At 41.8% G+C, this 23816-nt stretch overlaps 1 protein-coding gene and 1 long non-coding RNA gene across 2 annotated transcripts in view; both read left to right on the top strand.

The window, feature by feature from the left end:
- The first annotated feature begins 10680 nt into the window (after nucleotides 1-10680).
- LOC309823593 overlaps nucleotides 10681-23816 on the top strand; it is an 86127-nt gene continuing 72991 nt past the window's right edge. The window contains exons 1-3 of the long non-coding RNA XR_014296843.1: nucleotides 10681-10742; nucleotides 13173-13334; nucleotides 20390-20443. This is a non-coding gene — a long non-coding RNA (uncharacterized lncRNA). The remainder of the gene's footprint in view (nucleotides 10743-13172; nucleotides 13335-20389; nucleotides 20444-23816) is intronic.
- Nucleotides 19360-19659, top strand: LOC309823990 (protein transport protein Sec61 subunit gamma-like). The gene has a single exon (XM_082656686.1). The coding sequence runs from the start codon at nucleotides 19375-19377 to the stop codon at nucleotides 19579-19581; it is 207 nt and encodes a 68-aa protein (XP_082512812.1). The 5' UTR covers nucleotides 19360-19374; the 3' UTR covers nucleotides 19582-19659.

Raw genomic sequence — 23816 nt, 5'->3', positions numbered from 1 at the left:
CGTTTTCTTGAGTGCACATTCACATGCAGTCTGTACACCCACACACAGCACCGCCTCTATTTTCATAGCATCACATTGTATGGTAAGTGCCTGTTGACACATCTGTCTTTTTAAGCACGGGGCCTGCGGTTACTCGCCTTTATTTTCTCTCTCTGCCTCATGGGATAGTGTATGACACACAGGCCCTCAACTGGAGTTTACTGCATGGATGAACAGAGAGAGGAGGGAATGAATCAAGGAAAGAGAGAGCCCTCTGGGAAGAGGTTGAGGTGAGAGGAGCAGGGAGCATGGGAAGTTCTGAGTTAGGAACTAGTGTGCCTCAGGTTCAGCGAGGTTCCCTGCTGATCTCCTGTTGCACTGGCCTCTTTTCAAAGTCGGAGCGTGGAAGGGGTTTCATGAAGGGGACAAATGGAGGGCTTTGGGGGTATTGCTGGGGTGCTGGATCCATGGTGTGCTCATCTTGGGAAAATATATTGAGCTATACACTTGTGTTCACTTAAAATGTGCACATCTTTCTGAATGTATGTTGTACTTTGATGAAAAGCTTAGGTAAATCTAATTTGAGAGAGGGGTGGATACGTCTGCTTATGCCTTGCTCCAGAGGTAGAGGCAGGCTGCTGAGTTTCTTTCTAAGAGCTCACTCCATGTTCTGTCTTAGCGTCTGATGGCCCAGCTCTAGGGAAACCCATGTGACCAGACCCATTGGACTTCATCGCTGTTTGACACTCTTGCCCACTCCCTCTTTCTTGAGATATCTCCATCCCTTGGCTTCCAGGACTCGATGTTTTTGCTCTGTGTTTGGCTATAGCTCCGTCTCCTTTGTGGGCCTCTCTTCCAAGAACATTCTTTGAAGTTCCCAAGGGTTCTGTGCTGGGCTTGCCCTGTTTCTAACTGCAAATTCTCCCTGGATGATCTCATCCCCTCTCATGGCCAACCCTGTGTCGATGACTCACAAATACTTATCTCAAGCCCATCTCTCTCTCCTGAGCTGTGGACCACTTATCCAATTGTTTCTTTGACATCTTTGCTCAGACATCTCACCGGTAACTCCACGCACCTTGGGTGGTGTCCATTTCTCTCTGCACCCCTATCCAAAACCATGTTCCTCCTTATGTGTTCCTTATTTCAGTGAGTGGCTCCACCGTTTATCTGGGGGTTGGGCTTAATTCCCTGTGGAAGACTATATTATTGTTCAGCAAATCCTCACTCTCCCTTTCTTTCCATCTTGAAGCAGAGTATACTTCCATACCTCATTGACTTTGGGCTTGTCCGTGGGTCTTGCTTTGAATAAAGGAATGACCACATGGCCGTTCCCAATAGAGGCTCTAGTGGCACTGTGCTGGGAGCTGCCTGTGTTTCTCTTCCGCTGGTTCTCCTGCCACCTGTCACGAGGAGAGCAGGCCACAGATAGCTGCTGCAGCCTGGGTGCTTGAATGGCAGACATGTGGGGCAGACCTGAGCGACCTGGAGCCTAGAGCTGAGCCCAACTGAGTTAGGTTGAGTTCAGCTGACCCACAGACCCATGTGCAAGAAATAAATGTTTGTTACTGTAAGCCACTAAGATTTCTAGACTTTTCCAACTACTCACTCCCCACATTCGACCAAGACCTGTCAATTCTACCTCCTACCTTTGTCCTGATGCATCCAATGCGACCATTTCCCACTGCTGCACCCTACTCCAGGCTCTTCTCATCTCTTGCCTGGATGCTTGCAAGTCTTTTTGCTGGTTTCCTCACATTCGATCTTGTCCCCATTAGTCCCATCTCCACACCGCAGCAAAAGTGATCTTGCTAAAATTCAGGTCAGTTGTACCCCTTCTTTAGGCGTTTCAAGGGCTTGCCATCACATTTAGGAAACTGTCCACGTCCATGGCACTCAAGGCCCTTGACCCTGTGGACGCTGCCATCTCCCCCGCCCCTCACTCACCCCTTCTCCTCCATGCTCTGCCTACTCGCACCTCTTCCAGCTTCATGAGAGCCCCCTGCTCTTTCGTGCCCTGGGCCTTGGCCATGCCTTCCTCTCTGCCTGGACCACAGTCTATTTCCCTTGCCCAGCTGCACGTGGGTCGCACTTCTCATCCTTTATGGGTCAGCTTAGGAATGATTTCCTTTGGGGAGTCTCCTCTGATTCCCACTGTTCTGGATGAAATCCAACTTCTATTTGCTCCCATGGCACCCTGAGCTTTTCCTACCCAAACACATATCAAGCTATTTTCTCACTTTAATTTGCTTGTCTTTTCCACTGGACTTGAGCTCCCACAAACTCAGGGACTATATCGAAATTGTTCATCCTTACATTCCTAGTGTTTAAAAAGTTGCCTATGCTCATTCTTTCAGTTCAAATATTGTTTGTTGAATAAATATTATGGGAAAATAATATGAATGGGCTAAAGAAGTCCAAGATGGAAACAAAAACCACAGAAGGGACTCAGAGAACGTCTAGTCTCATTCTTTCGTTGTACAGATGGGGAAATGGAGGCTCAGAGAGGGCTTGACTACGCCAAGGACATGGAGGCTGTTAGAGGCAGAGCTGGAATTGGAAGGTTGTGATGGGACTGCCTGGGTTTTAGTTGTTGTCTGATCTGAGGAATTTAAATGGTAATTTAGGTTCTTAGGACCTGCAGTATTAGCATCACCTGGGAGTTTTTTAGATCAGGCCCTGCCCTAGCCATACTGAATCAGGATCTTCATTTTAACAAGATCTCCAGGGGCTTTGTAGATACAATAAAGTCTGAGAAACACTCATTTCAGTGACCAGGGGGACAGCTAATGTGGCTTAAAGGTCATTCCAATTCATGCAGGAAACCAGCTGGTACAGTGGGAAAGAAAACCCAGCCAAAATGTGGTGGCATTCAGTTCATGCTGTAAGTCAAAGGCCAAACGTGTGGGCCCCTCACCTTCCAAAGTTCCAGATAGTTTGGGAGTCCAGGACCTGGACCGATGAGGGAATAATGGTTCAACTTTAGGTGAGGTGAATGAAGGGTGCTTGCATAAAGGGAGACTCCCAGAAGCCTAGCTGACCAGCAGACCTGATGCTGCAAATTTCCAACTTTTGAACCTGTAAAATCTAAAAAGAAGTTTAATAAATATTTATTTATTTACACAAATAAGTCTCCCCATGCTGCTTGAGGTGACGGTGAAAGTGGTATACGCCTACCCTGCTAGTGACATTGTCAACAGGTGCAGGCTGTTTTGTAAACACTGCAGCAATATGTAGCAACAACTACAACATTGTTGATCTCCTTGGACCAAGTAATGCCATTCACAAGAAATAATCCTAAGGAGATAATTCAACAGAAGTGAAAATCTATATGCATGAAGATGTTTGCTACAGGTAACAGTGGAAAATACTAAATAAAAAAGGGGATGATTGATCAAATTAGAATATGGTATCTTCACGACCATTTAAGTTTAATTATAAAATAGCTACTATGTCTTACTTCATCTGCTTGGGTTACAGTGGTGGTTAACAGCCTGGTCTCTGGGTGTTTGATTCTGGCTCCACCATTTACTGTATGATCTTGGGCACGTTTACTTAAAATTTGCTTAATTTTTGCTTAATTTTAATTTTAATTTACTTAAAATTTACTTAAAGTTTACTTAAAACTTAACCGCTCTATGCCTCAGTTTCCTCATCTGTAAAATGGGGATAATAACAATACCTACTTCATAGGATTGTTGTAAGGATGGAATGATTTAATTTAATTAATTAAAGTGCCTGGAATAGCGCCTCTATAAATTTGTGTTACTATTATTTTTAAGAGTCAAATTAAATGGCCTGATACTCTCACTCCACCTGACACAGGAATGCTTTTCCTGCATCCTCAGGGCCTGACCTATGATAAGTCCAAGACCCCCGGGGATGTTCCCTCAGTCCTCCTTGGAATCAGCCTGGTTTTCCAGCCTTGTGGAGAGAAAACAAGAGAATTTGCTTGGCTGGCCTGCACATTGTATTCTTTGTGGCTCTGTTGCTGTTATGGTGTTGCTATTGAAACAGGTGATTCACGGGCCATCTTGAATTCTTCCTCCCTCAGCATTATGCTGGACTGTGATAACTCCACCCCGTATAGGCCTTTAGTACACACAGACACACACACACGTGCACACACACACAACCACCTTCTGTAAGCCACTCCCCCAGCGCACCTGAGTTCTGGTTGCTGAGGCTGAACAAGGTCCCTTTTTTCTTCTCCCAACCCCTTGGTCTGTTTACATTTAGTGCCCTAGAATGGCATACTTTTCAGCAGATAATCCTACTTGTTCCGATGATAATAATAGCTACCATTAATTGAAAGCCAGAAGTGTGCCGGCCAGGTGTTCTGCTGTATTTTTACAAACATCAGTCCTTAGAATGAAACTATGAGGCAGGTACCTAAGAGGTAAGTACCATTGTTTCTATCTTACTGGTAGAGCCTCTGAAGTACATAAGCAAGAAGTTTATGATAAATGGTAACTAAAAAAGTAAAAGGGAAATTGCATCACTACAATGCATAGAGTTGTGCAAAAATACGTCTGCACGTAGACAAAGCATTGAGAATATTTGCTGCGTAAGGGCCATAGGATTAGGTATGATTTTTTCATTTTAAGTAATTTCCTTTAGTGACAGTTGCTGTATAGCCTTTACAATTTGAAAAAAGCTACCCTCCATCTGCAAAAATGACTGCCTTTAGGCCAATAGTTCTCAGCTTTGATTGATCATGAGAATCACCTGGAGGGGCTTTTAAAAGTGACCCAATGCCTGGGCTCCACCATAGATGAATAAATCAGAATCTCTGGGGGTTGAGTCCAGGCAGTGGTATTTTAAGAGAGTCCTCCCATTGATTTTGTGTGCAACTAAGATTGAGGAACAGCTTCAGAGAGAAGCTTCACCTTCCACTCTCCTTCCAGAGAATCTAGCTGCCCCATATTCTGTGACCCGGTGCTAATTAACTCAAGCTTTTCCCTCTTCGCCCAGGAAAAAGCTAGCAATATGACTTTCCCCCCCAATCCTTTTAGCAGATGGGCACTGAGAAGAATCTTTGGGTGGCGGAAATATTCTGTATCTTGATTGTGGTGGTGGTTAGATGACTGTATACATTTGCCAAAACTCACTAAACTAGACTTAAAATTGGTGAATTTTATTATGTGTAAATTATACTTCATTAAGCCGGTGTTTAAAAAGGTATGAATATTGGAAAGGAAGAAGCAAATCATTATTCACAGAAATCAATATTCATATTGTGACTGATTAATTCTACTTCCTTGTGAATTAATTCTCTTTCTTTACATTGGTGCTCTTCTTCTCTAGTCCTGGCTTTCCTCAAATATTTGGCAATTCTTGGCTGCCTTCTCTTCTATGACTTTAGAAATGTCTAGTAAGCTTATGAAGGTTGTAGCTATGGTCCGAGTCCCTGCCTCCCATCGTTGTAGGGGTGACAGGCTGACTGCTGGCCCTTGTCATCTAGTATGGAGGTTCCTTCTCCTCCATCCCTTGAGTTTTCTAGGAAGCTGGGGCCTCAGAATCACACTCAATGCTTCCACCTGGGAAAGATGCTGCCATCTGTTTCTTGTTATAGGTGAAGGAGGGGGAAGGGCTATCAGATCTACCTGCTTCTCAAAGTGGTTCCCAATTATGGTCTTTGAACCAGCAGCCTCAGCATCACCTGGGAATGTATTAGAAATGCGAATTCTCAGGCCCTGTCTCAGATCAACTGAATCAGAAACTCTGGGGTAGGTTTCAATCTATACTTCAACCTGCCCTCCAGGTGGTTCTCAAGGTTGAGAACCACTGTCTTGCTGAGAACCCCAGTTAATTTCCTGGACAATCACTCTTTCCCTTCCCTGATCCCTTTTCACAGCAGGCACTCTTGCAAGTATTTCAAGCCGAGGTTTCTTCCTTCCTGTTCCACCTTCAGTCCAATTCCAATTGCTTTCTATCATTCAGAAGTTCCCCACACTTTCTGGTGGATTGGTAGCACCTATTCTTGCTTTCTAGTGTTCCAATGGATTTTTATTTTTATTTTTAATTGTGGTAAAAAGCATATAACCTATGTGCCATCCTCATCACTATCTCAAGAACTCTTTTCATCTTGCAAAACTGAAACTCTGTACCCATTAAACAACTCTCCATCGAATGGATTTTTAAAAAGCATATTTTTTTTCTGTCATTAAATGGAATTTTGGGTGTATATTGAGGTCAATGCATGTGCTCCGTATACCATCTTTCTAAAAAAATTGTGGTTAAATGTATATGACAAAATGTACCATCTCATCCATTTTTAGGTCTACAGTTCGGTGTCATTAAGTACATTCATATTGTTCTGCAAGATCACCACTATCCATCTCCAGAACTTTTTCATCTTCCCAAACTGAACTCTGTGCCCATTAAACACCAACTCCCCTTCCTCCCCTGCCAGCCCCTTGTAACCACCATCTATTTTCTGTCTCTATAAATTTGACTATTCTAAGTACCTCATATGAGTGGAATTATGTAGTATTTGTGCCTTTGTGACTGGCTTACTTCACTTAGAATAATGTCAAGTTTCAACCATGTTGTAGCATGTGTCAGAATTTCCTTCCTTTTTAAGGCTGAATAACGTTCTATTGTATGTATTCACCACATTTTGTTTATCTATTCATCGGTCAAGGTACACTTGAGCTGATTCCACTTTTTGGCTATTGTAATAATCCCGCTATGAACATGGGTGTACAAATATCTCTTCATGTCCCTGCTTTCCCTTTTTTGGAGCATATAGCCAAAAGTGGAATTGCTGGTGCATATGGTAATTCTAATTTTAATTTCTGGAGGAATTGCCATGCTGTTTTCCCTAGCATCTGCTCTATTTTATATTCCAACCAACAGTGCACAAGGGTTCCAATTTCTCCACGTCCTTCCAACACTTGTTATTTTCTTTTTTTTATCATAAATGGGTGTTGAATTTTGTCAGAAGCTTTTTCTGCATCTATTGACATTATCATATGGTTTTTATCCTTCAGTTTGTTAATATGGTTTATCATATTGATTGATTTGCGTATATTGAAGAATCCTTGCATTCCTGGGATAAACCCCACTTGATCACGGTGTATGAGCCTTTTAATGTGCTTTTGGATTGTTTGCTAGTATTTTGTTGAGGATTTTTGCATCTGTGTTCATCAGTGATATTGGCCCATAGGTTTCTTTTTTTGTGACATCTTTGTCTGGTTTTGATATCAGAATGAGTTTGGGAGTGTTCCTCCCTCTGCTATATTTTGGAAGAGTTTGAGAAGGATAGGTGTTAGCTCTTCTCTAAATGTTTGGTAGAGTTCGCCTGTGAAGCCATCTGGTCCTGGGCTTTTGTCTGTTGGAAGATTTTTAATCACAGTTTCAATTTCAGTGCTTGTGATGGGTCTGTTTATATTTTCTATTTCTTCCTGGTTCAGTGTCAGAAGGTTGTGCTTTTCTAAGAATCTGTGCATTTCTTCCAGGTTGTCCATTTTACTGGCATGTTGTTGCGGGTAGTAATCTCTCATGATCCTTTGTATTTCTGCAGTGTCAGTTGTTACTTCTTTTTCATTTCTAATTCTGTTGATTTGAGTCTTCTCCCTTTTTTTCTTGGTAAGTCTGGCTAATGGTTTATCAATTTTGTTTATCTTCTCAAAGAACCAGCTTTTAGTTTTATTGATCTTTGCTACTGTTTCCTTCATTTCTTTTTCATCTACTTCTGATCTGATCTTTATGATTTCTTTCCTTTTGCTAACTTTGGGGTTTTTTTGTTGTTGTTCTTCCTTCTCTAATTGCTTTAGGTGTAAGGTTAGGTTGTTTATTTTAGATTTTTCTTGTTTCTTGTGGTAGGATTGTATTGCTATAAACTTCCCTCTTAGAACTGCTTTTGCTGCATCCCATAGGTTTTGGGTCATTGTGTTTTCATTGTCATTTGTTTCTAGGTATTTTTTGATTTCTTTGATCTCTTCAGTGATCTCTTGGTTATTTAGTAGCGTATTGTTTAGCCTCCATGTGTTTGTATTTTTTACAGTTTTTTCGCTGTTATTGATATCTAGTCTCATAGTGTTGTGGTCGGAAAAGTTACTTGATATGATTTCAATCTTCTTAAATTTACCAAGGCTTGACTTGTGACCCAAGATATGGTCTATCCTGGAGAATGTTCCATGAGCACTTGAGAAGAAAGTATATTCTGTTGTTTTTGGATGGAATGTCCTGTAAATATCAATTAAGTCCATCTTGTTTAATGTGTCATTTAAGCTTGTGTTTCCTTATTTATTTTCATTTTGGATGATCTGGCCATTGGTGAAAGAGGGGTGTTAAAGTCCCCTACTATGATTGTGTTACTGTCAATTTCCCCTTTTACGGCTGTTAGCATTTGCCTTATGTGTTGAGGTGCTCTTATGTTGGGTGCATAAATATTTACAATTGTTATATCTTCTTGGATTGATTCCTTGATCATTATGTAGTGCCCTTCTTTGTTTCTTGTAATAGTCTTTATTTTAAAGTCTATTTTGTCTGATATGAGAATTGCTACTCCAGTTTTCTTTTGATTTCCATTTGCATGGAATATCTTTTTCCATCCCCTCACTTTCAGTCTGTATGTGTCCCTAGGTCTGAAGTGGGTCTCTTGTAGACAGCATATGTATGGGTCTTGTTTTTGTATCCATTCAGTGAGCCTGTGTCTTTTGGTTGGAGCATTTTAATCCATTTACATTTAAGGTAATTATCCATATGTATGTTCCTATTACCATTTTCTTAACTGTTTTGGGTGTGTTATTGTAGGTCTTTTCCTTCTCTAGTGTTTCCTGCCTAGAGAAGTTTCTTTAGCCTTTGTTGTAAAGCTGGTTTGGTGGTGCTGAATTCTCTTAGATTTTGCTTGTCTGAAAAGCTTTTGATTTCTCCATTGAATCTGAATGAAATCCTTGCTGGGTAGGGTAATCTTTGTTGTAGATTTTTCTCTTTCATCACTTTAAGTATATCCTGCCACTCCCTTCTGGCCTGCAGAGTTTCTGCTGAAAAATCAGCTGATAACCTTATGGGGATTCCTTTATATGTTATTTTTTATTTTTCCCTTGCTGCTTTTTTTTTTTTTTTTTTTTTTTTTTTGTGGTACGCGGGCCTTTCACTGTTGTGGCCTCTCCCGTTGCGGAGCACAGGCTCCGGACGCGCAGGCTCAGCGGCCATGGGTCACGGGCCCAGCCGCTCCGCGGCATATGGGATCTTCCCGGACCGGGGCACGAACCCGTGTCCCCTGCACCGGCAGGCGGACTCTCAACCACTGTGCCACCAGGGAAGCCCACCCTTGCTGCTTTTAATATTTTTTCTTTGAATTTAATTTTTGTTAGTTTGATTAATATGTGTCTTGGTGTGTTTCTCCTAGGGTTTATCTTGTATGGGACTGTCTGTGCTTCCTGGACTTGGGTGACACTTTCATTTCCCATGTTAAGGAAGTTTTCCACTATAATCTCTTCAAATATTTTCTCAGACCCTTTCTTTTTCTCTTCTTCTTCTGGGACCCCTATAATTTGAATGTTGGTGAGTTTAATGTTGTCCCAGAGGTCTCTGAGACTGTCCTCAATTCTTTTCATTCTTTTTTCTTTATTCTGCTCCCTGGCAGTTATTTCCATCATTTTATCTTCCAGCTCACTTATCTGTTCTTCTGCCTCACTTATTCTGTTATTGCTTCCTTCTAGAGTATTTTTCATTTCAGTGATTGTGTTGTTCATCACTGTTTGTTTGCTCTTTAGTTCTTCTAGGTCCTTGTTAAATGTTTCTTGTATTTTCTCCATTCTGTTTCCAAGATTTTGGATCATCTTTACTCTCATTACTCTGAATTCTTTTTCAGGTAGGTTGCCTATTTCATCTTCATTTATTTGGTCTTGTAGGTTTTTACCTTGCTCCTTCATCTGTAACAAATTTTTTTGTTGTTTCTTTTTTTTTTTTTTTTTTTTTTGATGGGTGGTGCTGTGTTCCTATCTTACTGGTTGTTTGGCCTGAGACATCCAGCACTGGAGTTTTCAGGCAGTTGGATAGAGCTGGGTCTTGGTGCTGAGATGAGGACCTCTGGGAGGCCTCACTCCGAATGATATTCCCTGGGGTCTGAGGTTCTTTTAGTCCAGTGGTTTGGACTCGGACCTCCCACCACAGGAGCTCGGGCCTGACCTCCAGCCTGGGAACCAAGATCCTGCAAGCTTTGTGGCTCAGTAAAAAAAAAAAAAAAAGAAAGAAAGAAAGTAAAAAGAGCAGTACAATATCAAAGAATATAAAACAAAATAAAATTAGAAAGATAAAAAATATATTAGGAAAAATAAAGCTATAACTGAAACAATTGCAACAAGGGAAAATAAAACCACAGCAGGAAAAAAAAGGGGGGGGGGGTTGGGGAACAAGCCAGAAGGAGAGATCACTAACCAAGTATAAAGAATAAAATAAAATTAGAAAAATAGAAGATTTATTAGGAAAAATAAAAATAAAAAAGAATCAACAACAATGAGTCAACAAGGTAAAACAGAACCCCAATCTAAAAGACGAAAAAAGAAAAGAAAAAAAAAGCCTTGGCTCTTGGGGCGGAGTTTAGGTGGGGGGTGGAACTCAGGCAGGGGTGGGGTTTTGGGTGGGGCGGGACCTAAGGGGGTAGGGGGAGTGACATTTGAGTGTGGGGCGGGCCTAGGCCAGGCATGTTCAAGCATGGGGCGGGCCTGTGCTGAGGACCTACTCCGGGAAAGGGTGAGGCAGCACGTGGAATGGAGGGCCTCTGGAGTGTGGAGTGCCGGAGTTTGGAGGTAGGGCCCTGAGTGGAGTTTAGGCCAAGCACGGTTGGAGGGGGTCTCAGAGGGTGTCTCCGAGTGTAGAGGTGGGGCCCTGGGTGGGGGTGTAGGGGCGGGGCTTGGGCTCTGCACAGCAGGAGGGAGGTTCTGAGGGTAGAGGATTAGGCCCGGGGGCCCAACAGACTCCCTGGTGCCTAAGTGGACAGGGAAAGCGCTGGCCCCGTTCCCTTCTGTTCCTTCGTGCCCCTCCCCCACCATCTCCCCCAGGGTCTCCCCTGTCCCTGCTGGACCCCTAACTGTGGGTGGGTCCCATTGGGGGTAGGAATTCCTTCCCTCCCCCAGCTGCCCCTCAGGGGTGCCAGTCCAGAGGTCCGGCCTTTACTTTTGATCCCCCTTCCCTCCCTCCCTCCCACTCCCTCAGGACCCACGCGGCTGGAGGGGGTCTCAGTGGGCAGAGGATTAGGCCCAGGATCTGAGCAGGCTCCTGGGGGCCCGAGTGGGCAGGGGAAACCTGGCCACGCTCCCTTTGGATCCTCTGCCCTCCCAGTGGTCCCCCAAATTCCCCCTTCGGATGTGAGATCTCTTCCCTCCCCCAGCTGCCCCTGTGGAAGTGGAGGTGGGTGCCAGTCCCGTCCCGCCTCCACTTCTCCTCCCCCATCACTCCCCCCAAGTCCCACGTCCTACCGGTCCCTGGGGGTTCCTTCCATCCCCTTAGGTGTCTGTGGTCCCCCCTTGGTGCCCAGTAGGTGCCCCAGTTGTGAGGAGACGCGAATTCCACGTCCTCCTAGTATGCCATCTTGACTCCGCCCCCTCTTTTATTTTTTTTATGGTAGCCATCCTAATGGATGTGAAGTGGTATTCCATTGTGGTTTTGATTTTCTTTTTTTTTTTTTTAATTAATTAATTATTTATTTTTGGCTGCGTTTGGTCTTTGTTGCTGAATGGGGGCTATTCTTCATGGCGGTGCGTGGGCTTCTCATCACAGTGGCTTCTCTTTATTGCGGAGCCCCGGCTCTGGGCGCGCGGGCTGCTGTAGTTGTGGCACATGGGCTCATTAATTGTGGCTTGTGGGCTCTAGAGCCAGGCTCAGTAGTTGTGACGCACAGGCTTAGTTGTTGTGCAGCATGTGGGATCTTCCCGGACCAGGGCTTGAACCTGTGTTCCCTGCCTTGGCAGGCGGATTCTTAGCCATTGCGCCACCAGGGAAGTCCCCTGTGGTTTTAATTTTCATTTTCCTAATTATTAGTGATGTTGAGCATCTTTTCATGTGCTTATTGGCCGTTTGTATATCTTCTTTGGAGAAATATCTATTCTAGTACTTTGTCCATTTTTGAATCAGGTTTTTTTTTTTGGTCCCCAAGTTTTAGTAGTTCTTTATATATTCTGTATATTAATGCCTTATCAGATATGTAATTTGCAAATATTTTCTCCCATTCTGTTGGTTGCCTTTTCACTGTGTTAATAGTCCTTTATTGCACAAAATTTTTTCATTTTGATGCAGTCCAATTTGTCTATGTTTTCTTTTGCTGCTTGTGCCTTTGATGTCTTATCCAAGAAAATCAGAGGCAAATCCAGTGTCATGAAGCCTGTTTTCTTCTCTCTATGCCATCTTGATCTAGCCTCTAATAGCGGTTTCTATTTGTCTGCTAGTTAAACATAAATATCTATCTTTCCCCCACCCTGCCCTCGTCATGAGCATGACTGTTTAAAATCTGGCAATTTTGCTATCAATCCACAATATAGATACAGCTGCTCTCTGATGAAAGGCTAAGACAAGCTGGAGTAAGTTCTGAATGACCTTGATCTTAACCCTCATCACAGTGAAAGGGACTGGTGAAGAGTAGAGTAGGTGTTTTTGGAATCAAAAGGGCCTCACCCCAAATCTGCCTGCCTCTGCCACTGCTAGCTGGGTGGTTTGGGGCAAGTTCTGCCTCTTTGAGCTTCAGTTTTTATTTTATTGTTTATGTTTAAAATGAGGATAATAATACCTACCTTGAGGTGCAGTTGTGGGAATGACAGATAATGTGTATACATATCTGGCTCTTGGAAGCTGGAAGCCCTAATTATTAATTATTGCTGTGTTAGACTTGGTTGTCACCCAGTACATCTCCTCTACTTGACCACTAGCCCGTGAGCACCTCCAGGGACCAGTGTAGCACATCTTCAGTTCTGGATCCCAACACTTGGTCCCAAGCCTAGTCAGTGGTAGGACCTCTGTAGGCCTTTGTTGAGTGAATGATTTGGAAGGTGAAAAAACATTCCCTTGCCGCCAGCCTGAAAGCCACATCCCTGTCATGGCATATGGGTGTGAACTTGTGAGTCTGAGGATTCACGTGAAACACATTCTTGCTCTTGGAATGTATTTCTTTCCACATATGGATGCCAAACGATGTCCAACTTTTCCTCTCTCCTCTTCACTGCTACTGTTTTTTGTCTACTTTCCAGGTGAAACTGATCCTGCATCCCAGAGGGAATTTTGGAAGAGGTTTCTGTGGAGGTGAAAACCAAGTGCCTGAATGGTTTTATTGCTGAAAGTCCTGAGTCTGGGAAACCTCTCAGTCTTGGAGTTTCCCTCAGAATGAAAAACAAGGGGAAGCTGACTGGCAGGTACACGGACAAGACAGAGATCTTTTGAATTCCCAACTTGATCAAAGTTTGGTTTGATAGATTCTGTACGGTTTGGTTAGGGTACATTGAATTTGGTAGTTAGAAGAGTACGGAGCAGGTCAGATTTTTGTTCTGGTTCCATTCAGATTTTTATTCTCTGTGCAGAGTAATACCATTGGCAACTTTAAAAAAGTTACAGCGTGCAGTATGTCTTGACATGCTGAAGTGGCCAACATTGAGACTGAGGAAATACATGTATTAATTTTGGATCATAGTTACTTTTCTGAGCGTATTTTTGGACTGCAGTTTGCTGTCATCAACACCAAATCTTCCTCGGTGAAGTATTTTCTCAAAGACAAGTCTTTATGAGTAATCATCAGAGAAAGGAAGCAGGTTAATTTTACTTTGAAAACTCTGTTGGGTGCCAAAGCTGGTAGGATGTGCAAAAATACAGGCTTGAACTGTTTCAGAAATGGATTTTAAAAGAATTGTGGCTAATATTTTTCATCCCAGTGACTATTTCTGAGTTCAAATTTAGTGGAAGATGCTTATGATTACTTAATAGAAACATGTCAGACAGGTATTTTATATCCTGGTACGTTCTTTATGCTCTCTCACTGGGCCAGCAGACTCCATATATCTCGTTCCCACGGTCTAGACCCTCCCTAGTGTTGTCAGCCCACCACTGACAACGTCCAGTTTAAAACACAGATCTGAGTAAGTCATCCTCCTGCTTAAAAATCCTCACTAGCTATCCCACTTCTCCCAGGATAAAGTCCGAAGACATCCCAGGCTTGTGTGAGCTGATCCTCCGTTGAGCCTATAAGCTTGCTTCCTGGCCCTTTCATAGCCTTTTTAGAACCCTTCCCTTATTCACATAACAAAAAATTAGCCATTTCAATCTAAACAAGTTAGTGGCATTTAGTACACTTACAATGTTGTGCAACCACCGCTATGATCCAGTTTCAGAATATTTTCATCACCCCCAAAGGAAGCCACGTACACATTAAGTAGTCACTCCCTATTGCCCTTCCCCCAGCCCCTGGCAACCACCAACCTACTTTCTGTGTCCCTGGACTTACCTGTTCTGGACATTTCATATGTACAGAATCATTGTGTGGAATATTGAATGGAATCATGTATAATATATGACCTGTGTGTCTAGTTTCTTTTATATAATACAATATTTTTGAGGTTCCTTTGCATGGTGACAGTACAGTATTAGAAATTCATGCCTTTCTATGTTTGAATAATATTCTATTGTATAGATATAGCACATTCATCTGATGGTAGACATTTGGATTGTTTCCATTTTTTGGTTATTATGACTAGTGCATGCACGTATGTATATTTGCTTGAGTACCTGTTTTCAATTCTTTTGGATATATAGCTAGGAGTGGAATTGCTGGGTCATATAGTATTTCTATGTTTAATGTAGAAGAATTGCCAGACTGTTTTCTTCCCTTTTCTCTCATGTTTCTATAATACAATATATTCGAGAAAATTTCTACTGTAGTACAGTTATAAGATACCTTCAGTTATGACAGGCTGTATATGTATCTGACAGCAGGGATTAGGTCTTATTTCTTTGTGAATCTCCAATACCCGGTACAGGGCTGCACAGAGAAGGTACTCAAAAAGTGTTTGTAGAATTGGATTGACTATAGAGGGGTAATATGCAGTTTTATCCTTGAGGAAGATGTGGTGTATGTGGTAAGGCTGTGAATATGAGTGATGGGCTAAGTGGAGATAGGGGGTGGGTGACGTGAAGAAGACCCTCCCAACTTCTTTGGACAAAGGGAAAGGAAGACCAGTGTGGTAGAACTAGTTATCCATAGACCTGGCTTCTATTGCTGGTTTGCCTTTAACTAACTCATTATAATTTTCCGAGAAGTTCAATTCTCCTCTTTGTCAAATGAAAAGATTGAATATTTTAGTGATATTCCATTTTTGGGGGTTTGTTTTAAGCAACGGGAACTGTTTTATTCATATGAACTCACTGGTGGAAGCCCAGTATGCCTTGGTGGGGGGAAGGGCAGAGTGCAGAGCAGGGCACAGACCAGAACACAGGGCAGCCCCTATCCCTGCAGCCCCAAGACCTTGGCAGGACTCTGAGACTCAAGGTCCCAGCACATTCAGTAGCTCTGAGAGACCTCTGTTCTAGAAAGATCAAGGAAGCATGAATGCACACAAGTACATATTATTCTGCAAAAAAAGAATTTTTTCCAAGAAATAGAGGGGAGCTTAAGGATTGAGACAGCAACTTCAATGGGAAAAGAACAAAAGATCTGATGAAAAATTACAGTGAGTAGTACATTTGGTTAAAAAGGGGGTCCCCAACCTCCTTCTCACCTCCTCATACTTAAAAAGAAAAGATGTTACAGGTTGACTTCATGAACAGAATTGTCAAACGTTTGTACTCTCCTAACTGAATGGATTCCCGCTCCATGAGAGCACTTCCTCTGCAAATGTCCTGCCTGGTATCATAGCTGAATGTGTCGTTGGGCAGGCCTGGTCTGGTCCTTACTTTCTGTGTTTCCTTTTTTTTTTTTTTCTCTCTCTCTCTCCTGGCAAAATGTCTTGAAAACATGACATTTACACTCCACCCTCATGTTATCTTTTCTCTCTAGTTCTTTGCTTTCGAACTAGCCTTGAACATCGTGAGGGTTAGCTGAGGCCCCCAGACCGCTTCCTGGCACGCCTATGGCATCAACAGGCCATAACCTTTCTCTCCACCGGATTGCTGCTGATGCTAGGCTTGCTTTGGTCTTGTTCAATTTTTTTATTTCTGCTGAAGCTCATTTTTAGGCAACACTTCTGAAAACATACTGCCTGAACCTCAAAATCTCTTCTATTTATTCAGGTTGAGGCACAGACGTTATTCAGGCACTGAGACCGAAGTTGGTTTACACGGATGTCTGAATTAGCCCCCAAACCATGTTGTTTTTATTGTGAATATCCCTACATGTCATCATAGAAACATAGTTCAAACAGTGTAACTGCAAACAGTATTCACATTCCACTATTAACCCTCTTGTTCATTTTTTTTTTTCATTTTTATGTGAGGCTCTTCTGGAAATTCTACAACTTCTTTTAAAACAGATTTTCTGGACAATGAGTGTCCCTTTTGGAGGTAGAGCCCTATTATAAAAATAGAAAGGAAATTCAGTTTCAATATCCCTCTGATTTTACTTGCTTAACAGTTGCTTTCACTCCAAAATGGGCATGAACGTAAACACTGCAGTATTTTCACCATTTCTTTAAATGCTTTTTAAGAAAGGGAACTTACAGTTTTCCGGAGGATACCTGTATGACGTTAATCTCTCTCGCTCCGCCATGATGCTGTGGGACTAGTGGAGGATTGGATGCCGTAATCCTTTAAATAGCACTTCAAAAATGATTTAGAAAAGCTAAAGTCTGTCTTGTAAACCCCAGAACTTGTCTCAGATCTTGCCTTGATCAACTTCCAAAGTATAATGCAACGTGATTATGTTCCTCTGGGGAAACCTGTGAAACAGGTCTTTGAGCTCCATTGGATGTGTCAGAGTTTTAATTGATTCTTTACCATGTCTCTGCCCCCCCAATAGTAGTGCTAAGGACAGGACGTGTTTTATGGGAACAGTCACCCAGAGCTTAATTTGTTGTTGCGTAGTAGACAAGACTATTTCCCAATGAAATTAAATCTGTTTTGTGCCCTGAGAGTTTCTTCCTGATCAAGTGTGGTCTGCTGATTATTGAGAGTGCAAACCTTGATAGCCTCCAATTAGCGCTGATACGATTCCAGGGAAAACTTACTCCCTGTTCCTTGCCAGTTATAGAAAAACATTTTGGTTGAAAAGAGGTGTGCCACAGAACTCTGTTCCTTGAGTTCATTTACTTTTCTCTTGCTTCTTGGATCACAAGACAGGGGTGAGCCACACGCCCTTATTACAAGCCATATAAAGTACCTCACATATATTATCTCATTTTGTCCTCATGATAACGTTGCAAAGAGGGCAGGCAAGTATCACTGTGCCCATTTTACAGGTAAGAAAACTGAGTCCCAAATAGCTTTGCAACTTACTTAAGGAACCACCAGTAATAAGCACCAAGTAAGGACTAGAAAGCAGATACTCTTTTTAGTAATTACCCTCTTTCTTGGACAGTAGCCAAGACTGCTCTACCTAGAGCTTACTGCAGTGGAATTTCTGCCCCCCAACACAATTCGTTTATTCATTCAATCAACAAACACTTGCAGTGAGTATGAATTTGGGACCTCAAAATTCAGATCTGCAAAACAAAGGTAGATTTATTTTTAAACTTCAAGTAAATTCTCTCTTGGGTCCTCATTCCTCCTGGTGGCAGAAACTTGTCAATTCTAGGTTTTCTCTGCCAGCTCAGGGAATTTCCCCCTCCTCCCTTTTCTTCTGTAGTTGTATATAAGTTCAGGCCATTGGAAGGTTTGTGTGTGTGTGTGTGTGTGTGTGTGTGTGTGTGTGAGTGTGTGACAGTGTGTGTGTTATGGAGATGGTAGATGCATATGGCCTTCGGGGGTCTTGTTACTCTGATTGCTGTTGAAATGTGTGGCCCATCTGGTCTTGCAACATTTGGAAGTATTTGGTAAATACTAGCACTTATTGCTATGTGATTTTTTAAAAACCCTGCTCTTGAGGCATCTGTAGAACTGCTGGCTTGCCTTCTTTCATCTAGCTTCTGTGTCCTCCTTGTAAGTATGAGAGACACTTGACTGCCCTCCTGAGCTACTCTGAGGATTTGGGGGAATTTCATAGGACTGTCTCAGGCCTCTTGGTCTAGCCTTGTCATATGTCTTTTTTATTCAAAGCTTCTCTCTCCTACCCTATTGTGTGTGGGAGTGGGGAGAGGAGACTGTTTTCCCACCTCCTCAGGTATCACCTTGTGTGAGGCATAGATCTCCTCTACCCCTGGATCTACCGAACCAACCTGGGGTGTATCTCATTTCCCTGACTACACACATATCCCCTCACCCTGGCCTTACCCAAGGGAAGGAGGGAGGGTGGGGTGAGGGGCATAAACAGGGACATTCTCCATCATCCAAGTGTCTGCTCTGCTGTCCAATGCTCTCCTCTAGAGCAGGTAAATTTTACTTCCTCTGGGTCAGGGGGTGGGATGGAGGTGGGGAGGAAGGATTAGCCCAGCAAGTATTCATCCAAATTTATTATCTCTGCCAGGAGCTCAGCTTTTGAAGGTCAAAAGCTATGAGTTAACTATTTTTATTCTCTCTTCCTTGAAGCAGTAAAGGTGGAATGTCTTAGCTGTCTAAGCTGGGGGACGAGCAATGGGGTACACATAACTCTGTGTGTGTGTGTGTGTGTGTGTGTGTGTGTGTGTGTGTGTGTGTGTGAGAGAGAGAGAGAGAGAGAGAGAGAGAGAGAGAAGCTGTTAATGCCTCATAATATTACCCTGAGTTTTGTCATTTTTGCCTAACATGTTCCAGATTCTCTGCCAGATGGGGAATATAGAGGTGAGCAGGCTATATCCCTTGCCTAAGATGTTTACAGCCTAGTGAGAAAGGCAGAGACAAGGAGGTTGGCCCTAAGACGAGATGCAGGCTGAGAGTGGTGTGCGCTATTTAAACCAGCGTAGTGTGCTGGCTGATTGGAAAGATGTATAAGGTGCCACTGGTACCCTTTCTCAAAGACCCAAGCAAAGACTTTACAATTCTACAGTTTCCCTGTTATCCAAGCTATTTGGTGCTCACCACTTTGGGTAACTGATCTGAACTAAGATGTAAGTGGAAAGCAAAAGGAAAATTAATAGTAAAACAATTATAATTTTGTATCTATGATCTCACAGGACCTTCTCCACCTCCGTGAGAGCTTGTAGGGTTATCTCCACGTGGCCCATATACAGCCAGGGTTACTTAATAGCATCTTCTAGGTACCACTGCAAGCTGAGAAACATTAATTTGGCATTATGAAATAATTTGACGCCGGACCCAGCTTCCGGTTCTGGTGGGCATTTGTCTGTTGGCTGTTGTGCTACGTGTCTTTGGCTTGTGAGCGGATGGTGGGCAGGCATCATGGATCAGGTAATGCAGTTCGTTGAGCCAAGTTGGCAGTTTGTGAAGGACTCAATTCGGCTGGTTAAAAGATTCACCAAACCTGATAGAAAAGAATTCCAGAAGATTGCCATGGCAACAGCAATAGTATTTGCTATAATGGGATTCACTGGCTTTTTTGTGAAATTGATCCATATTCCTATTAATAACATCATTGTTGGTGGCTGAATACCTTTGTAGAAAAGTGTTTTTCATCTTGTGGATTGGTGAACAAGTAAGGATTTGAGACACTCATGGAGTAAAAATTTGCCTATATGTTTTGTGTTTTTCTTTCATTTTTTTCTTCCAAGATGTTTTCTATTTGTAAATTAAAATAATTTCAAAATATATAAAAAGCAGTAATTTCAACTTTTACTTCTGTTTCTCAAAAAAGCCTAAAAGAGAGTATGTTCATTACATAGAGCAAATTCCCTCCTCTTCTTTCATCTTCTCTTTTCTCCTTCTCTGTCTTCCTCTTCCCTTCCTATTTGTCCTATCTATCTGTCTGTCTATCTATCTATCTATCTACCTATCTATCCATCCATCCAGCTATCCATCTATCATCATCTATCATCCATTCATCTGTCTCATGGCCAGCTTTGCTCTTTTCCCAGTCCAAATTCCCACCCCAGATCTCTCAACCTGAGCTGGCATAGTCTTTAGGAAAAAAAATAAACATTTTCAACCATTTCCTGTTTTACTTTCCTCTCTTGCTCTTTCTCCTTTTCTTTTTCCTCTCCTTCCAGTCTAGTAGCAACCTGTCATTTTAAATACAAATCTAAATATTACTTTAGCTACATATTATAGATCTAGAAAAAAGTCTGGTGAAGACAGAACCATCCTTAGCGCACTGGGGGTGGAGGTCGGGGTGATGGGTTGATGGGAGAGGCAGAGGGAGAGCCAAGGAAGCAAAGACCGTTTTCCTTAGTGGATGGAGAAGGTGATGTATTATTATTTGCAAGTCTATATTTTTGATCCCTGTCAAACTCTTTTACAGATGGAGAAACTGAGGCCTGGAGAATAAAATAAGCTGCCCAAGGTCGCACAGCTGGTAAGTGACAGAGCTGTGGTTTAAATCCAGATCTTTGACATTAAGTGTTCTTCCTACTCACAAGTGGAGTGAATTCCCGGTTTCTCCCATAATTCAAATGAGAGGAAAATTCAAATAACAAAGATTCTCTCCCCACCCCTCAAAAGTAGTAATGGAGAGGACAGTTAATGGAAAAAAGATGCCAGGTCTAGCATGAGAACTATGGTTTGTTGTTTCCTTGATATGGAGATGGTAATGGCCACCCACTGCCAGAAGGGAGGCAAGAACCAGGAGAGGCAACAAGATGGAGGGAGCTGAAGGCCTTGTGAATTAACAGTATTGGAATTACATGGGTTCCAAAGTTTGTGTTTTAAGTGTCAGCCACAGGGAAACCTGAGAGATCTGGGTTACTGCTGAAGAAAAATATGTTACACAGTGAGAATAGAAAAACCCAGTACTGTTTCCTGATTACTGTATTGTATAGTACATGGACCTTTTAAAAACATTAAAACGTATAGCAGAAAGCGAGCAGCCCATGTAATACCCCAACTCACACACCCATAAAAGTCATAAGAAAATCTTCATATTTTTTCTATACAAATACTAATATGGTGGTAAAATAGCAGGATATCATTCACAATCTGTATGAAATCTTGCAATCATATAGGTTCCTTTACCTGTACCCCTTTATGTTATAGGTATTGTGGTGATTACATCTACATACATTGAAAACCCCATCAGACAACTCTGTCATTACTGCTTTAAACAGTCATACGTATTTTAAGGAGCTTAAGAGATGAAAATTAGTATCCATTTACTCAGATTTTTACCATTTTTGTTGTTTTTCTTTCATTCTTAAAGTTGCAAGTTTCTCTCTGGTATCAGTTTCCTTTTGCCTAAAGAATTTCCTTTAGCATGTATTTTAGAATCTGTCTACTGGTTACAAATTCTCTTAGATTTCCTTCATTTGAGAATGTCTTTATTTCACCACTTTCATTCCTGTAAGATATTTTCACTGGATATAGACTTCTGGGTTGACACTTGTTTTCTTTCAGCACTTTTAAAGATGTTCAACTGTCTTCTGGACTCCATGGTTTATGATGAGAAATCAGTAGTCATTTGAATTATCTTTCCTCTAAAAATAATGTGTTGTTTTCCTCTAGACTCTTTCAAGATTTTAAACTATTTTTTTCTTGGTACTTAATAGTTTTATTATGATGTGTCTGGGCATGGTTTTCTTTGACTTTATCTTGATTGGGCTTTACTGAGTTTCTTAGATCTGTAAATTGATGTCTTTCACCAAATTTGGGAAATTTGGGCCCTTATTTCTTCAAATGTTTTTATGTACCAATATCTATTATTCTGGGACGCCAATGGCATGAATGTTAAACATTTTGATCTTGTCCCACAGATCTCCATGGCTCTATTCATTGTTTTTCAGTCTTTAGTCCCTCTATTATTTAGATTGGATAATTCCTATTCATCTGTTTTCAAGTTCACTGACTCTTACCTCTATCATGTCCATTCTGCTATTGAGTCCATCTAGTAAATCTTTTATTTCAGATTATATATTTTTCAGTTTTAAAATGTCCCTTTTAAAATAGTTTCTATTTCTCTGCTGAGAATGTTTATCTTTTCATTCATTTCAAGACTATTCTCCTTTATCTTATGGACCATCGTTATGATAACTACTTTAACATCTTTGCCTGATAATTCCAACATCTGGATCATCTAGGAGTTGGCATCTTTTGTCTTTTCCCTTGAAATTTTCTTCTTTTGTGTATGCTGGGTAATTTTGGATTGTATTCTGAACATTTAAAATATTACGTCATGAGACTCTGTGACCTATTAAAATCCTCCGGCAAATGTTGATATTTATGTTTCAGCAGACCTTATTAGGTTCAGACTGCAAAATCTGTATCCCCTTCTGTGGGTGACTTTTCCAATGATAGTTTTCAAACTGTTGCTATGGTGTTTTGGGTCTGTCCCATGTTTGTGCTACTTAGGGGTGAATCTGAGACTTGAGTGGTGGTTTAAATCATACTTCAGTTCTCAAAGACTTTTCCATGGTGCTTTGTATCTGTCTTGTGCATTCACAGCTCAGAGTCAAGTCTGGGCCTTGTGTAGGTTTATACACAGAATTAGAAAATTCCTTTTTCTGGCTCTTTCCTCTCCAGGATTCTTCTCTGTGATCTAGCCCATAGAGGACTCATGATCCTCTGCTCAGAAAGATGGGGTTTTACTTAGGGTTTTATCTGTCTGTATCCTTTCTGCTATAGCACCCCTCCATGACTGGGACCCACCCTCAGGGCAAAGAAGCAAGAGAAAAAAAGAGAAAAAGAAAACAGGGATTCCTCACATACTTCTGGGAGTGCAGGGGCCTCTTTCCCCAATTATCCTCGTCAGAGAAACAGAGTTCCTATTGGAGTTTCAGCTGCCTGCACTGCCACCACACAGTTCCATGACTGGGGCTTGTCTTCAGGTCAAACCTGGGGAGCTCATCCCTGGACAGGTTGCTGCTGTAATTGTTTACTTCCCTTCTTGTCTCTTCTGTTTACTTTTCAGAGTCCTCAGGTAGTTGCTTTTTATATCTTGTACATTGTTTTTAGTTGTAATTAGAGAGAGGTAGGCTATTGTGGGCTTCATCCATCTTGTGTGGCACCAGAAATTCTTATAATCCTTTTAAAGTTTCATCTTTTTACTTTTAAATCTTTGCTCCTTCTGGAATTAATTTTGATGTAAGGAGTAATGTACACTCTTATTGTTGTTATTATTATTATCCTAGGAAATCTTTGGTAGGTGAATAAATCAGAAGCCGTAGTGGAAAGACCATGGGATTAGCAGTTGCATCAGTCTGGGTTCAAATGACTCCATCACTTACAAGTTCGTGACCTTGGGCATAACCTCCCTAATCTCAGCTTCCTCATCAGTACAGTAGGGATAATGACTAGTATCTGTTTCACAGAGTTGCTGTGAATAGTAAATGAGATAATGCTAGTGAATTATTTTGCATGGGGTCTGGCACTTAGTAGGGGAATTAATAAATGTCAGTTATCGTGGCTATGATGATGGTGATAAGTATTGTTGTCATATAAGTAACAAGACAAAGTCATTACACTTGAGAGTCAGGTGCACTGAAGGCTTAGGGGGACGTTACTTAGTCACAGTACATATGTCAAATCATATAGAAAGCTGCTCTCTGTCCCAGAACATGTGTGAGGTCTGAATCAGTGACATGGATTTGAGTTTGTAGGATAAGGAAATGTGACTGGGAGATGGAGAATGTTGTAGGTAACACATTCATAGCTCCCTCAGTTAATGTTTGTAGACAAGGAAAATGAAGAATCCTACATTTTAGAAAATGGTGTTTTTCAAATTGGAATCAGAATCATCT

This window comes from Grampus griseus, assembly GCF_964374135.1.
Source record: "Grampus griseus genome assembly, chromosome: 6".
NCBI classification, from domain to species: Eukaryota; Metazoa; Chordata; class Mammalia; order Artiodactyla; family Delphinidae; genus Grampus; species Grampus griseus.
This window is presented reverse-complemented; position numbering and strand designations above follow the sequence as displayed.

Excerpts from the sequence above, each read along its gene's own strand:
- LOC309823990 (XM_082656686.1), top strand. The coding sequence starts at position 19,375 with ATGGATCAGGTAATGCAGTTCGTTGAGCCAAGTTGGCAGTTTGTGAAG.